This window comes from Mesoplodon bidens (assembly GCF_964165515.1).
Source record: "Mesoplodon bidens genome assembly, chromosome: 9".
Classification (NCBI taxonomy): Eukaryota; Metazoa; Chordata; class Mammalia; order Artiodactyla; family Ziphiidae; genus Mesoplodon; species Mesoplodon bidens.
The window spans coordinates 101,455,759-101,471,327 of NC_138166.1; the positions used below are offsets into that span (position 1 = coordinate 101,455,759).

Consider the following 15,569-nt stretch of genomic DNA (forward strand, 5'->3'; position numbering starts at 1 on the left):
GGCTTTGTTCTCGAATATCACTCATGCGAACAACAGCATGTGTCAAAATCCATCTCCTTTTTCTGGGGGCGGGAAGGAGCTTGCAGGAAAGCTCTTGTCAACAGCAGACCTTCTGGAGGAAGTGATGGTGGGTGGGACACTGGGAGGGGGGACGGGGGAGGGGGGAAGTGAGGCCCACACGAAACACACTTTCCAGAAAACCGTCTCCTCCTCCCAGGGTCAGGAATTTTCACCCTTTAGGTGGTTTGCATTTGACTCTCTTCTAAGCCAGGTCTCTGTGGGTTGTCTGAGGGCAGTGTTGGAGCAGCTGCAGCCCAGATGCTTGCTAACACCCATCTGTAGCATCCCAGGACCAGGACCAGGAGCGGAGCCTCTGCTGGACACAGATTCTGAGATGAAACAGTCACAGGGGAAGGAAAGGGCCCAGGATTCCCCTGAGAACCTCAGGCTGACCAGAGAGCCGGTGGACTGGCTTAGAATAGCGTTTGGCCAGTAGTGCCCCAGGGCGGCCAGGCCTGTTAGAGAGATGGAAAAGCTCCTGCACTGGGTGGGTGATAGCCACGGCCAGAGACCTCCTGCCCTTCCTGAGATGTCCAGCCCACTATCCAGCAAAACGGTTACCCTAAAAGGTAACCCACAGGACAAGGTGCCTCTAGTGCTAAAGTCGGGACCCCCCTCTGTCCCCAGGGGTCTGGTGCTGGGCCTTATTTTGAGTATCATCAGGTTAGACAGCCATGGAGGAGAAGAGACAGACCTGTGTGGGCACTGATGCCTCAGTGTATTCAGCAAGTCAAGGGTCAACCCTACGGAGCCACACTGGGACGGGCAGGGTATCCTGCAGTCCTCCCTGGCCTGACTCTGCTCACTGGGACGCAGAGGGAGAAAAAGAGGAAGAAGGATCTAAGCTGAAAACATATTCTCTATTAAAGTGTTTTACCCTCCACACTCCACTAGGAGTCGAAGCAGAAAAACCACTGTCTCCAAACCTCACTGTGTGGTTGGCGAGGTCATGTCAGAAGGACACTCACTGCTTCGTACCGAGGGCAGAGGGAGGTGAGTGAGCTGCTGCGGCCCAAACGGTGAGCTGAGCTGAAGGTGGAGCCCCGGTCGGCCTTGGGCACCGTGGTTAAGTCTGTGCCACATCTCCACCCAGACTCACGGCTGTGCATTTCTACCAACGCAGCTTCATCTCAACTTCGGACCCCAAACATTACTGGCCCGAAGAGATCTTTTAACAAAAAGAAAATCTGACTTCCAAAGACCAAAACTTCCTGTCACCAAGAATATTAAAGAATAGATATGGCTCTGAAGGCAATTCTCTAAGAAGACTTTCAAAAATAGGAGACATTATTGTTCCTCATCGTGGAAGGAAGAATAAATGGTCCAGAGTTTGCACAGAGATGAGCTTCCTCCCCGTCTTGCCATGCCCGAGGGGCCCAGATTAGGGGCGACCGGCCATCTTTCGCATCAGCCATACCCCAGCCCCGCTGCACGAATCACCGCCTGACCACATTTTCACGCTCGCAGCGCTCTTCCAGGAAGGAAGGAAACTGCACCCGATGTACCTGAGGGCTTGTGCTTACTCGGAGCCTGAGTCACTAGGGCTTCTGATGTTCCATTTCACAGCTAGAAAATCATTCTTTGGGACTAAGCCAAAACAAGGTCTTTGCTTCTGAGGGTAATGTAAATGCTCCCGAGAGAAACATCTCCCTTTGAGCAAGATGTGTACTTTTCTGTCCTCCCAGAAGTCTGAATAGGAGCCTGGGAGAGAAAATCTTGACCCCCCCCGGCAGAAGAAGAAAATTCTACAAATGTCCGGGAAGCTGAAATCTGGGATAAGTTAAAATGACTAACCTTGACGTGTTCGTCGGGTGAGAGAATTGACATGTTCTCAGTTCCCTGTCAAGCAAGGCTGTACACAGACCCTGTGAACCTTGCCCAGTTCCAGAAGCATATTCAAGAAAGTCCAAGTTATGTTCTTGAAATTCACAGGCTGCCTCATTCCACAGAGGAATTAAGGTACTTTACAAGGGGATACAGGACACACCTGGATACTCTAGGTTAACAGCAGGCAGAACTGATGCCCTGACAGGCCGCCCCTCCGCCATGGGGCACGTGACCTGGGGAGGAGGGTCCCACGTGTACAGACCACCTGAAACCATCCACCTGGTTGGGCCCACACCCGTGGCCACCCCGTGGCTTCCCTGGCTGCAGCTGGAGGATGATCTGAGCGCTCCCAGCCATTCCTGTACTGAGTTTATTCCAGGAGAGAGCAGGCCCTGCGCCAGCGGAGGCCGGGAGGAAGGTCCTGGGGACCCTGAACTCAGGGGAGGCCCTCCCGCCTGTGTCCATGGCTGCTAGACGGCACTGGGAAAGCACGGACTCCCTGGAAGCACCGAGCAGGACAAGTGCTGGTTTGTGCAGGCACAGGGCTTGTAGGGGCCTGAGCGGGAGGATGGAAGGGGGTATCAGACAGGCCTGTCAGGAGCCACATGGGGTCTGATGCTAACCCTCTCGGGGGGAAAGGATGAGGCCTGGTGGTGGGCGGACGTCCATGAAAACTTGGAGCAGCTTGAGGGTTGCACGCAGCAGGAATCGGGTGTGAGGTGTGGGCGCCCTCTCGTGTGAAGGTCGGGGGGAAACCTCTGCTGGCGGAGCCCCCGACTTTGGCTGGGGAAGGAGCTTTCGTTCCTTTGTTTATTTTTCTGAGCTTTACTGCATTTATCCAGCCTGCAAGGATGGGCAATGCCTTGTATTCAGAGCTTGAGGAAGCCTTGCACAGTAGGGTACTGCGGGTAAAAGCGGACACCACGTGAGTTCAAATCCTGGTTCTGCTACTTAGCAGCAGTGTGGCCTTTGCTCAGTGACTTAGCTCCTCTGGGCCTCCGTTTCTACTTTGATGAAAATGGTCAAAATCTGACGTCATGGAGTTTTTATGCAGATTAAAGTAACGATCGACGTTAATACATTAGGGAAACTTACGTTTTAAGTGCAGACTCCTGGAACTCCAGTACAGAGACCACCCGTTTAGGCAGCAGAAGCCACTGGAGGTAACGGGGCCTTTTCTTAGTGCTTCCAAGACTTGTGCACACAAGTGACTTCCCACTCCACCCACTCGGCAGGTGGGTCTTAATACAGTACGCACGGGATACGGAATGAACTAGTAAGCCGGGACACGAGGGGCCAGGGAAGGTTTGTGGTTACAGGAGGTAAACGAGGTGAAGGACATCTTTTAAGGAAATGTTAGGAAAGAAATAGTACGGTGAGAAATAAAGGGCAAAATATGGGTATTTTCAATCACCCCTGGAGCCTCTCTTCTGTTACCATTTCCCTACATCTGTCTCTGACAAAGAGCAGGGAGACACAGGTTATGCAAACAGAGACGGGGTATCACTGAGCTGGGAAGGATTTGCATGCCCAGAGAACCGACAAGGACCCTCCTTTCAAATCCTGGAGAACCGGCAGGGGTGGGAGTGGGGAGGTGGTGGGATGGTGGTGTTTGCCCGTAGCTACGCTTTTGCATGAATCCAAGGAGAGCCTCTGGGCCTGTAGTCTCAACAGAGCGGCTCATCCAGAGAGGCTGTGCTTCCCCGTGGGTGTGTCCCAGCACCCGGAGTAGAAGTTTCCTTGGAGAAAGTGCCCCCCTCACCCATGTTGATCTGCATGGTCATCTTTTTCCTGGAGTCGGTGGCTGCCATGCTGCAGGACGGCTTCACAGTCATCGTGCTGAGCTGGAGCAGGACGCTGGATGATGCTGGAGGCTGCCCGCAGGCGACATGATTGTGGCCTGCCTGGCCGCCTCCCGGTTCTGTCTGCAAGGTCTGGCCCTCCAGAACAACCTCCTGACTTCCTTTGGTTTTGGTTCCAAATTTTATTTCAAAATCTCCTGGAGCTTCATCAACACTCTCACTCTCTGGCTGACCAGCTGGCTTGCTGTCTTCTACTGTGTGAAGATAGCATCCTTCTCTCACCCTATCTTCTTCTGGCTGAAGTGGAGGATTTCTCGGTCAGTGCCCCAGCTGCTGCTGGGCTCCCTGATCCTGTCTGGTCTGACATCATCATCAGCCACCGAGAAGTCAATTCTTGTGCAGATGGTTGCCACCCAGAGTTCCCATGGAAATGACACCCTGGCTGGTAGAATACAGGCCGTCTCTTTGCGCTTTTTTCTACCTCATGCAATTATCATGTGGTCAGTTCCATTCCTCCCGTTCCTGGTGTCCACCCTCTCGCTCGTGTTCTTGTTGCGCCGGTACTTGGGGCAGATGAGGGACCACAGACCCGGCCTGAGTGATCCCAGCACCTGGGCTCACACCGCGGCCCGGAAGTCACTTGCCTTCTTTCTCATCATATTTCCCGTGCCTGATAATTGTCGCTGTGAACATCCCAACCCTCCGGAAGCACCGGCACTGGGCCTGGGAAGCGGTGACCTATGCCGGCATCTGTCTGCACTCCAGCATCTTTTTTGGTACGTGGGCCTCTCACCATTGTGGCCTCTCCCGTTGCGGAGCACAGGCTCCGGACGCGCAGGCTCAGCGGCCATGGCTCACGGGCCCAGCCGCTCCGCGGCATGTGGGATCTTCCCGGACCGGGGCACCAACCCATGTCCCCTGCATTGGCAGGCGGATTCTCAACCACTGGGCCACCAGGGAAGCCCCTGCACTCCAGCATCTTGGTGCACAGCAGCCCCAAGCCGAGAAAGGCGCTGAAGAAGAGGCTTCGGCGAGCCCTGGGCAAGGAGCCGTTTGTCTTGAGTTATCAGTGTCCATAACCTCTATCGCTGGACAAGCCCACGAGTGGCAAGAATGCACAAGGTTGGGGGCTCTGTCCTTCTCTTCATTTCCTTCTTGTTTGCCGACCCTTTGAACGCCCCCATTAATTCTTTTTCCATCCCTCTCTGTTTCTGCCAACCGTTCCAGTGGTCCTAGTCGCTGGTCTGGGTCCCAAGCCACCTTGGACTAGGATGGTGGCCTCATTTCCTCACAGGCCTTGCTCACTCTCTACACAAGCAGCCCTAATAATATTCTCCCAGCATCATTTTGGTCCGTTCTCCCTTTACAGAGACCTGTAATGGTTGTCAGCCGTCTCTGTGGTCAACCTAAAGCTTTGTTTCTTCTTAAATGGTGACATAGGTTGTCCTCATACCAACCCCCCACCATCAACTGGCCTCCTCGTCCCTGCTGTGCTCTCAGAGCCCAGTCTCTCCACTTCAGCCCAGGAAAGCTTCTTTCTGTCTCCCCGCATGCTCTGCCCTGCAGCCTGTGGTCTTCTGGCCCGTCTGGAACTTCCTTCCGTCCTTTCTCTGCCGTTCTTTGCCATTCCCTTCTTTTGCGCCCTGCTTAAGACCAATTCCACTCATGGAGCCTTTTCAGTTTGGTCCAAGGAGAGTCTGAGGGCGTATATGAGTTTTGGGCCGTTACGGGTCCTGTCCTCGATTCTGTGTGTTTCCATTAAAAGGAATTGTCTGATATGGAAATGCTTTTAGGTACTGGCCAACAGAAGATCGAGAAAGCAAACAAAGTAAATTTGCTACAGTTCTTAATTTTGAGAATCTTACTTTTCCTGTCCGCTCACCCAGGAAGTGGACCCTGCATGTGGACACCTAGGAGATTGGTCTCCAAATTAACCTGGGATGAGGCAGATTAGTTAGCATCCCAGAGTGTGTGCAAAATGGTCCACTGGATGCGGAGAGAAAAGTGTGGCAACTTTAATTTCTGTTTATTTTGATCTCTTCTTTTAAATTTTTAAATTAAATTAATTTTTTGGTGTGTTTTATGATGTACATAATGTATTTGTAGAGTATTACAAGCATGTAAGTAAAATAAAGGAATATGTGTATGGCAGAAAAAAACAATGCTCATGTACAATGCACTTCGAACGTGCATAGTAGACACTGATGATTATCAATGATTAGGGAGCAAAGCTTAGTAACATGAAATTCAGTCCTTCTTGAGGTCCTGCCTTGCTGACTATGCAAGATTGTTTTTGCTTTTAAAAAGACTTTCATCTTATTATTTGCAGTTCAAGAACATACTGACGTGTACTTCCCTTTCCTCATCTACAAAGGCAAAGTCATCCTCAATCAAGTTGTAAAAAATCTTTTGGAGATAAGATTTGCTGTTTTCTGGAAGCTTCTACTGCCACATGGTCACGTAAGACTTCTTGGAAACTAGACAAGGCGTAAACATGTTCTATTTTGTGGGTCATGTGGTCTCGGATAGCTCAACAGCTCAAGTCTGCTGCTACGTGTGAAAACAGCCGCAGGGGAAAGAAACAAGGGCGTGACTGTGTCTCAGTGATTAATGTACACAAGTTAATAAAGGATTCAGGCTGGATTTTGTCCCGGGCTGTAGTATGCCGACCACTGTATTAGAAGAGGAGGCTGTATAGCAGGTTATTGCTTTGCTTGGGGTGGCTGACCCTGATCCTCTAAGGGAATTAGGTTTGCTACTAACAGCGGGCCTGGGAGGAGTGTGACAAAAACCCCAGAGTCCCCAAGACGTGTCTTTTTTTTTTTTTTGTGGTATGCGGGCTTCTCACCGCTGTGGCCTCTCCCGTTGCGGAGCACAGGCTCCGGACGCGCAGGCTCAGCGGCCATGGCTCACGGGCCCAGCTGCTCCGCGGCATGCGGGATCCTCCCAGACCGGGGCACAAACCCGTGTCCCCTGAATCGGCAGGCGGACTCCCAACCACTGCGCCACCAGGGAAGCCCCCAAGACGTGTCTTGAATCAACACGCCACTGGGCCCGGAGACCAGAGGAAGGCTACAGCCACTCCATACAAGCAGCCCCTCCAAGAGGTAGGGTCCTTCTAGAACAAAGGGCTGGTTTTCCTCCCTGGGCAAAGAGCACCAGCCAGCCTAGGTACTCGCTGGTCCTGGGACCAGACATAGCATCTGGAACTGTAGCCTCCGTCCATATTACCTCCCTTGTTCTTGAATTGTTTGAAGATTGAATTATCTCCTTTTTCCCTTTGAAAATGATTGTGCTCAGAATTTCTGTCTTCCCTCTTTCTTTCCCCTAATAATAGAAGGCAGTGTTTACCAAGCTTGAGTGTCACCTGGGGGGTTGGCTGCACCTTTAGATTCTACGTCATCATGTAGGCTGAAAGTCACTGGACAGAAGGACAGGGTGCAGACAGCACTGGAGGAGAAATGGGCATTTCATTACTTTGAGATGGAGGACTCAGTCCGTCATGCTGACACCCTTAGTGGTGATGCCTGGACATGATGCTGGGGAAGCAGCAAGGACACTTACCACTGTGTGGAGGGTGACTGGACCGAGTTCAATGAGGGAATCTTCATAAAAGTGGGAGGCTGTGTGTGCACACACGCTGGGCGGTGGACAAGGAGGGTGTTCCAGGTGCCCACAGAGCTGCCAACTGTGCCTCTTCTATAGGAACTTCCTGCTCACTTCCTGGGTGGGTTCTTGGTTACTTTGCTTTTTTTTTTTTTTTTTTTTTTTTGCGGTACGTGGGCCTCTCACTGTTGTGGCCTCCCCCACTGCGGAGCACAGGCCCCGGACGCGCAGGCTCAGCAGCCACGGCTCAGGGGCCCAGCCGCTCCACGGCATGTGGGATCTTCCCGGACTGGGGCACGAACCCGTGTCCCCTGCATCGGCAGGAGGACTCTCAACCACCGCGCCACCAGGGAAGCCCGGTTACTTTGCTTTTGCTGCACGATCCTGCCTCCCAGCGCCCCCCAGTAACGGATTGGTTCAGAGATCCCAACTGGGCTAATCAGAGGTCCTATAATGAGGAATCTGGAATGGTAAATGCAGAGACACGAAGACTAGGAATTCTCTGGATCTCCACGAATTCTTGCTGCCAGGTCCCCCAGAACCAGCCTGGTTCCTTCCCTTCCTGAGTTCCGAGCATTCAGCTCGTCCTTGAATTCTGTAAATACACCCAAATCCTTCCAATAAATTGTCTTCCTTGTTTTAAAAAAAAAGAGAGGGGGGGGAAAGTAAAAGGATGGGGACCAAAAATGGATTCAGAAACCAGGCTCGAAATGTATCCCTTAATGCCCCTCAGACACATTTGGTTCTAAGATTTCCAGCAGGCAATGCAGACGGGGAAAATTGGGTCGTTGCATGATCAGTGCCTATCACAGACAAAAACATTCGAGTTGCTCAGAAGTACAGCTATTCTTGGTACCGAGACGGGAAATTTCTCCCAGGGGGCTCGTGTGACAAATGGTGTCTTCACAACATCTTTCCAACGGACACAGCGGTTCCATAGGCAGCTGCTTATCCAGACCCTCCACACAGGCCGCCGGCATTCCTCTCAAGCTCAATTTTGTGAAATCAGTTCTGGGGCAGTGGGAGCAAAATATAGTCTGGGCACGTTGACCCGGGCGTAGATTCAGGCAGGAGGAAAAGCAGGTAGATTGTATACCCTCCACGCAAGCCTCACAGCAAGCCCAGTGAAAAAATCAGGTGGCTAGGACCTGAGGGGAGAAGCCCGTGGAGTAGTGTACACACACTGCCTGGACACGGACTCAGACCTTCCTGCTTCATCAGTGGGCTGTTTCCCACGTCCTCGGGGAATGTCAAGGACATGGGCTCTGTGGTTCAAGGGCAACAGCACGGGCTACTGTCCTGGGTCCAGGCCCACCCTGGTCTGAACACCCGCTCCCAGAGAGCTTCTCTGAAGAAGCCGAGCCCCCGCCCTGACCTAATCAACGCTTGTCTTTACAAGAAGCCCCAGTCACTCCACGGTCTTCTTGAGCCCCGCCTACGGCTACCCAGCCAGACAGCAGAGAAGCCTTAACTAGCCACACTTGCTGCACAGCACCTAACAGGACACACCTCTGCAGCTGGGTGCTTTCTAGCACACCGAATGGCCTTTAAAAACACTGACTGGAAAAGGGCAGCACGGAATCCTGCTTCCCGGGAAGCTGAACATCTGGCCCATCTTCAGGACCCAGCATCCCACCTGCTGGCTCCCCCAGACCTCCCAGACCCCATATCTTGGCTGCTCCTTTCTGCCTTCAGAAATGACCCTGGTCTTGGGACTTCCCTGCTGGTCCAGTGGTGAAGACTGCGCTTCCACTGCAGGGGGCGCGGGTTCCATCCCTGGTCAGGGAACTAAGATCCCACATGCGGCGCAGCACAGCCAAAAAAAACACAAAGAAATGACCCTGGTCTTAACAGAATGACCACCCTATACGCACAAGTCCTGCATCTCCCCAGCCAGTGACATGAATTGCAGATCTTGGCTTTTTTTTTTTTTTTTTTTTTTTTTTGCGGTACGCGGGCCTCTCACTGCTGTGGCCTCTCCCGCTGCGGAGCACAGGCTCCAGACGCGCAGGCTCAGCGGCCATGGCTCACGGGCCCAGCCGCTCCGCGGCATGTGGGATCTTCCCGGACCAGGGCACGAACCCGTGTCCCCTGCATCGGCAGGTGGACTCTCAACCACTGCGCCACCAGGGAAGCCCAGATCTTGGCTTTTCAATGTAACCTATGTACTGGGTTGGATGGTGTCCCCCCCAAAATTCATGTCCTTCCAGGAACCACAGAAAGCGAACTGATTTGGAAACAGGGTCACTGCAGAGGTAATTAGTTAGGAGGAGGTCATCCTGAAGTAGGGTGGCCCTCAACCCAAATGACCGTTGTCCTTAGAAGAAGAGGAGAAGCAGCACACAGACACACGGTGGGAGAGGGCCACGTGACAATGACGGTAGACGCGGGGACTGCAGTGCTGCTTCCACAAGCCAAGGAGCACCCAGGACCGCCAGCGACACTAGGAGGTGAGAGAAAGCCCTGGAACAGATTCTTCCCTAGACTCTGCGGAGGGACCGTGGCCCTGCTGACATCCTGATTTTGGTTTCTGGCCTCTGGAACTGAGAGAATAAATTTCTGTTGTTTAAGCCACCCAGTTTGGGGTACTTTGTAATGGCTGCCCCAGGAAATTAATACAACCTAGTTTTGTTGTAAGCAACCCAGGCACAATGCCACCTCTGGGGAAACAGGACACCTGGTGAAGGTCTGGTCTGACATCCCCTCCCCTCTGAGAGGTGGTGTGTGACGGCATATTTGAGAATTTCAGGATTCCTGAAACTGGGGATGCTCTCTAGGGCGTTGGGATGTCAGTGCTAGGATACACCTCCCCATCTGGCTTCATATCTAAGTTTCTAACTGCACGTCACCCGTGCTGTCTGCGTGAGGACCACCTCGTCCTGTGACATTTGTACACTTACACATAAGTTCAATCATCATGGGGATGCCTTCAGGGGTGCTAGGAACGATACCCCAAACCACCGAAAAAAATTAAAGAAGAAAGCTCCCCACCCTTTCCTTACAAGTCACGCAGACTGAAACTGCACTTGGGCTGGCCTTGCAGATAGAGTAATAGCTCCAACCTACAGGTCCTCTTGCAAATACAACCCGGAGAGAAAGGAGGACCACTCCAGACGCGATGCCCAAGGGCAAGCTTGTTTTCCAAATCATTGTCTTCTTCGATAGGAACTTGCTATGTCATCAGAAAGAGTTGTAAAGAGTAGGGTGATGCACTAAGACATGGGAAAGGTGAAAATAAGCTCCATCTACTTTATGGTTTCCCTTGTATATTTCTAGATACGATCGACGGTGCTCAGTGGAGACTATTTTATCCTTAGATCACAAATACTCATGAGCCTAAAGAACTCTCTCTCTGAAACACACATTTGCTTCCCCTGTTTCTGTAACAAATCAACCCCACCTACCCAGGGCCTGAGACAGAAAAAGTCAGGATGTGCCAGAAACAGGTTCACTCAAATCCCTCAAATGCCAAGCCGTAAGCACTGGGGGCCCGCACAGGGCAGATCAAAGAAAGGGCTGGGCCTTCTGGCCCCAGGCGTGGGCCGCTACTGATTTCCAGAGAAGGCTGGAGGCTAGCGTTCCACGTGGCTGTCCTCAAAGCCACACTGTGAGTATCGGGGTATTTACATTAACCCCACAAGCCACGCCATACTGGGTGGATTAGTGCAGGAATAAAGCAACAGGTGTAAACATGTTGCTCTGGAGATAGATTTGTTCCTGGGGGACAGACCATACGCACACACTCAGCACCATCAGTAACAGCCACCCGGCCAGCTTCGGCGTCCCTGCAGGTGGCACCGTGGCCAGGCGGCTGTGAGCAGCCCCCTGGCAGCCCTGCACCCACCTGAACAATAGCATCAATGTCTTACTTTTTCTGGAGCGGGAGAAGAACCGGATGCCCCCGGGCGAGGTAGACGGGTTGGAGTTGGGGGAAGATTCTTTGGACGAAGAACGGAAGATGCCACTGAAGCTCATGCGGCGGGGGGAGCGCGGCGGGGACTCCTGGTAGGAGAACGGGAACACGGTTTTGGGGGAGCCGGGGCTGGTCTTGGGCCTCACAGGAGCAGACACGGGGCTGGAGGGCCGGTGCTGGGGGCCTCTGGAGAAGAAGCCTTTGGAGGGGCTGCCTGAGCCAAATGGGCTGTCCACCTGCAGACAGACAAGACAGACAGACGGAGGGGTGAGGTGACTGAGAGCCCATGAGGACCTGTCCCTGTCGTGCCTGCCCTCCCACTATCCCCCATCATCCAGCTGCTGCCACGACACCTGGCCCGAGAAAGAGCCCCACGCTCTTCCACAGACAGAGGCGGCCCGGGGGAAGGACCGCACCCCAGGACGACCCCACCCACAGGCTGGGCCGCAGCATCCAGGAGTCCGCTGGCCTCCACCCAGTTCTCTGGAAGGGTCTTCTGAAGGTGGGGGAGGACAGCCCTGCAGCCGAGAAGGCTCGAAACACGCCACCTTCCCCCTGCGTCCTGTTTGCGGCCCCGTCTCCTGGCCTTCACTCCTCAAGACCTCGTGTCTGTCCTTCTCGAAGTCTGACTACAGATCTGATCTCTGATCTGAAAGACAGTGGGCCCAGGGCTCCATCCTGAGGGGACCCTGGCGTGGGAAGTGATGAGGTTTTCACCTCCAAGCAGCTTCGGCGCTGGAGTAATGGGGGCTGCAGGCTGAGGTCGGGAAGAAAGCGAACAAGGCCGCAAAGCTCTGAGGCTCACTTCGGCGATGACTTGAAATTGTAGTTATGGTTTGAAAACTTACTGGACTCCATATTTAAGCCAAGGCACACAACTCACAGACTCAAGGAATTTCGAACGTGTCCTCCTGGTGGGTTTAGCAGCTGGCACTCCCATCTGAGTGCCTGGGCCTGACCCGCTTGCCTCTGGGCCACCCTGGAGGTTATGTAGACTCCCTAAGCCTCCGTCTCCTCCTGCGTGAAATGAGGGGCCGTACCTGCCCCTCAGGGCCGTCTGAAGGGGCATCGGTCAGACCTGACGCACAGGAATTGTACTCTATACACGACCTGCTGCCGTCCCGTGGGTAAGCCTGCAACACAGGAGCCAGAAGGGCCTCGGGGCCCACCCAGCTCTGCAGCAGAAAAGGAAAAAACGACGGTGTCCCCTGGGCTCCGGGGCAAGAAGGAGGCCTGGCAGGAGTCGTGCGGCACACTGAGACCCTGGGCTCCGCACGGCAGGTGACGACGGTGCACTGAGCACAGGGCAGAGGCAGCCTCCGTGCCTCTATCCACTGGGGTGCCTGCCTGGACCCGGGACCACTGTGAGCTCCTCCACCACTAGAGGGTGCCCCCGAGCTGGGCTTGAGGTCCCTTAAAGGAAGTGATACCCTGCGGGGACCCTCAACTGCACGCCCCTTCTCCCTGAGACCCTCCGCCCTGAGTTAAAGGACCAGCGTGGCCATGGCGGGGAGGGGTGCAGAGGCTGGCCCCGTGCCAGTCCCCTCGCCGAGTGGGAATCTGAGGCAGAGGCCGAGCTTCCCCAGAGCCATATAACTCAGGCTCTCCTCGTTATGGAGAAGTTCAAGGTTTTCTTTTCCTAACCATTTGGTACGAATATCATTTAGATTCTCTGCCTCTAGAGTACTGGGTTCAGCCACTACCAACCGACCCATGGGACTCAGGCTTTCTGAGGCTTTTCTGCATCCTAAGAGTCATTAACACAGAGAAGCTTTTGGAGCAGTGGGCGGCGTGCGCCTGTGGACATGGGGGTGGGGCGTAGGGACAGCGGGCCGGGGGGTGGAGGAAGACCCCACGGCAGGGTGGTACATGTCAGGGTTCTGGACAAAGATACAGGAGTCTGAGTCCCAGCTCAGTTTCCAGCAGTGACAAGTGACCTACGTGTCAGTGTCCTCATGTATCCAATGGGGACACTAGGCCGACTCGCAGGGTCGTCAAGATGACAGGATATACACAAGGGAAGCACCTGCCACAGCTCCTGGTACACAGCAGGTACGTCTGGGAGGTGAGCTCTCACCGTCACGAATTCGCTACAAAGAGATCCTTGGTAGATGTGCAGAGTCGGGGAGGCTGGGCTGATTTCCGGAAAGACTCCACGTGGGGTGAGAACCTGACCCACCTTTGAGGGGGAACCACAGGGCTCTTCAGCACAGGGGTGGGGGGGACACGGTCATTTAGGGTAGACGTTCTAGTGGCCTGTCACCATCACCCTCTGGGTGCCACTGAGCCCGGAGCTCAGAGAGGGCGCTGGCTGGAGGCTGAGTGAAGGCCCCAAAGCTGGTAAGTGGTGGGCGGGACCTCAGGCCCACGGCCTTGACCCTCATACCATACACCTCCCGAGAAAAGCAGAAACGGCCGTGTGAAACGGAAGAGGGCTCAAGGTCAAGTTTGAAGGCAGAGGGAGGGAGTCACAGTAGGAGGCCAGCCCCGCTGCTGCCCCTGTCCCCTTCACAGGGCACAGTGAGCTCTGCCTAGGGAGGAGGGATTGCTGAGCAAAGCTGACGCTCACTGCTCGCAGGGGACAAGACGTGGGCAAGGACAGGGTCCCCGCGAGACCCTGGAGAACAGCAGGCAAGACAGGGCTGCCCTGAGAGTGGCCCAGACGGGGAGAGATTTCAGAGGGAGACACTGCCCATCACGGGGCCCTGAAGCAGGGAAGGCGCTGAAAGCCGACGGGCTGTGGACAGGCCGACGGGCAGAGGTGTCCCAGGGTCGGGGGGAGAGAGGAGCTGGAGCCGGGAGGACAGACAGACAGACACTCACTTGGGCCACCACGGATGGGTCACCGGGGCAGGTTGAGCCAAATGGCAGTCTCGAAGGGCCTGGGTGCCGGTTTGAACCTCACCTGGCGGGCAAGGGGAGCCCTGGGATTCTCCGCCTGGGACTGATTCCAATTCCGGGCTCAGAATTGCAGGCCAGAAGAGCCAGGCACTCAGCCATCGGGCTTCAGGAGGGGGCTCCAGAAAGCAGGGCCTCTCCCCACACAGCCAGACAGTGGTGGCTGTGGCCCATCCCGGCCTTGTCCCCCGTGTCTCCCGCCCTGACCCTGGCGAGGGGGTGGTGGCGTTGAGGCCCTGGGTCTGCTTCCTGCAGGGTGGGAGGGGTGGCGTGGGTATCGGCGCAATTGCAGCCACTGGGGACAGAGCCCATGCCTCTTAGCAAGCTGCAGTAAAGTGACACCTTGCCAAACGTAACGACACGCCTCCCTGGCTTTGGGTGAACGTGAACGAAGGGCCCAGAGCCTCCCGAGTGCCTGCCGGCTCTGCAGAGCTACAGGGCAGGCTCTCAGGCCTCCGCGAGCAGAGCTTCCAGGCCCACCTCTGTCTGCCACTGCAGGGAGGGCCGCGGGGCCCAGGGCCAGGCCACCCGGTGCTCGGTCTCAGCTGCGTCCCCGAGGATGCAGGAAAGCAAAGAAGAGGGTTGCATGTGTGAAGGTGAGCAAGGGGCCCGCGGGGCTGGCCTCGGCGGTGACTGACAGCTGGGCACCGGGCACCCCTTGGGAGCTTGAGGGAAATGGGCGTGGGCGAAGGGGTTAAAGGTGAAGGGCGCCAGGAAAGGGGGGCCGAGTCAGACAAGACCACGAGGTGAGGGTCTGTGGAGCCCGACTCAGGCTGCGGAGGTGTGGAGGCTGTGCCTGGGATGCAGGGCACGGCCAGTGCCCTCGGGGCCAGTGTGCTGATGGTGCGCGGCTCCGGTTTGGGTCCCTGTGTGCTCCAGACGGAAAGGGGCTGGCGTTCTTGGCAGAGGGAATGGAGGAACAGTGCACACGGCCAGCAATGGACAAGAGGGCCCGAGCCACGTCTAAGGCCTGGCCAGATGCCACGTTCCCGACGGCTCAGGTAAATGGGTCGTGGATGCACCCCTTCACGGTGCTCCAAAGTGGGGGGTGTCCTGAGGCCACGCCTGCACTCCCAGACTGCCCCTGAGCACGTGTCCCGGGCCAGTCACTGCTCTACGTCTACTCCATTGACAAGCTCATTTAATCCTCATAAGGAAAGGTGAGCACCGCCGTGAGCCCGGGTTTGCCGATGGGGAGACAGGTTCACAGAGAATATCTTGTCCCAGGTCACACAGAAGGGAAGTTGCCAGGAAAAATGAACAAAGGAGCCGGGCTCCTCATCCCAGGATCAAGGGACACAGACAGGAAAACCTGTGGTCATTTGGGCATTCCACAGACTGCCCCAGACCAGGCCATGCTGGCTGACCCAGAGTGACCACAGTGGTGTTGAATGATCCCAGGGACGTCGATGGCACTGACTTTCCTCACAACACTGGCCCGGGAGCTGCACACAGAGCCGTGC

General features: G+C 55.1%; 1 protein-coding gene and 1 pseudogene across 4 annotated transcripts in view; one reads left to right on the forward strand and one right to left on the reverse strand.

The window, feature by feature from the left end:
• PRKAG2 (protein kinase AMP-activated non-catalytic subunit gamma 2) overlaps positions 1-15,569 on the reverse strand; it is a 277,950-nt gene that overhangs the window by 190,776 nt on the left and 71,605 nt on the right. For 2 of the 3 annotated variants that reach the window (XM_081243576.1, XM_081243575.1), the window contains exon 3: positions 11,165-11,444. In XM_081243576.1, the coding sequence (XP_081099702.1) occupies positions 11,165-11,444 (280 nt within the window). Of the gene's footprint in view, positions 1-11,164; positions 11,445-15,569 lie in introns of those variants that run through there. The other variant, XM_081243579.1, reaches the window with a different exon arrangement.
• LOC308622788 (taste receptor type 2 member 143-like) lies at positions 527-10,955 on the forward strand (annotated as a pseudogene). Its single transcript has 2 exons — positions 527-547; positions 3,553-10,955. The product of its transcript is annotated as a taste receptor type 2 member 143-like (transcript).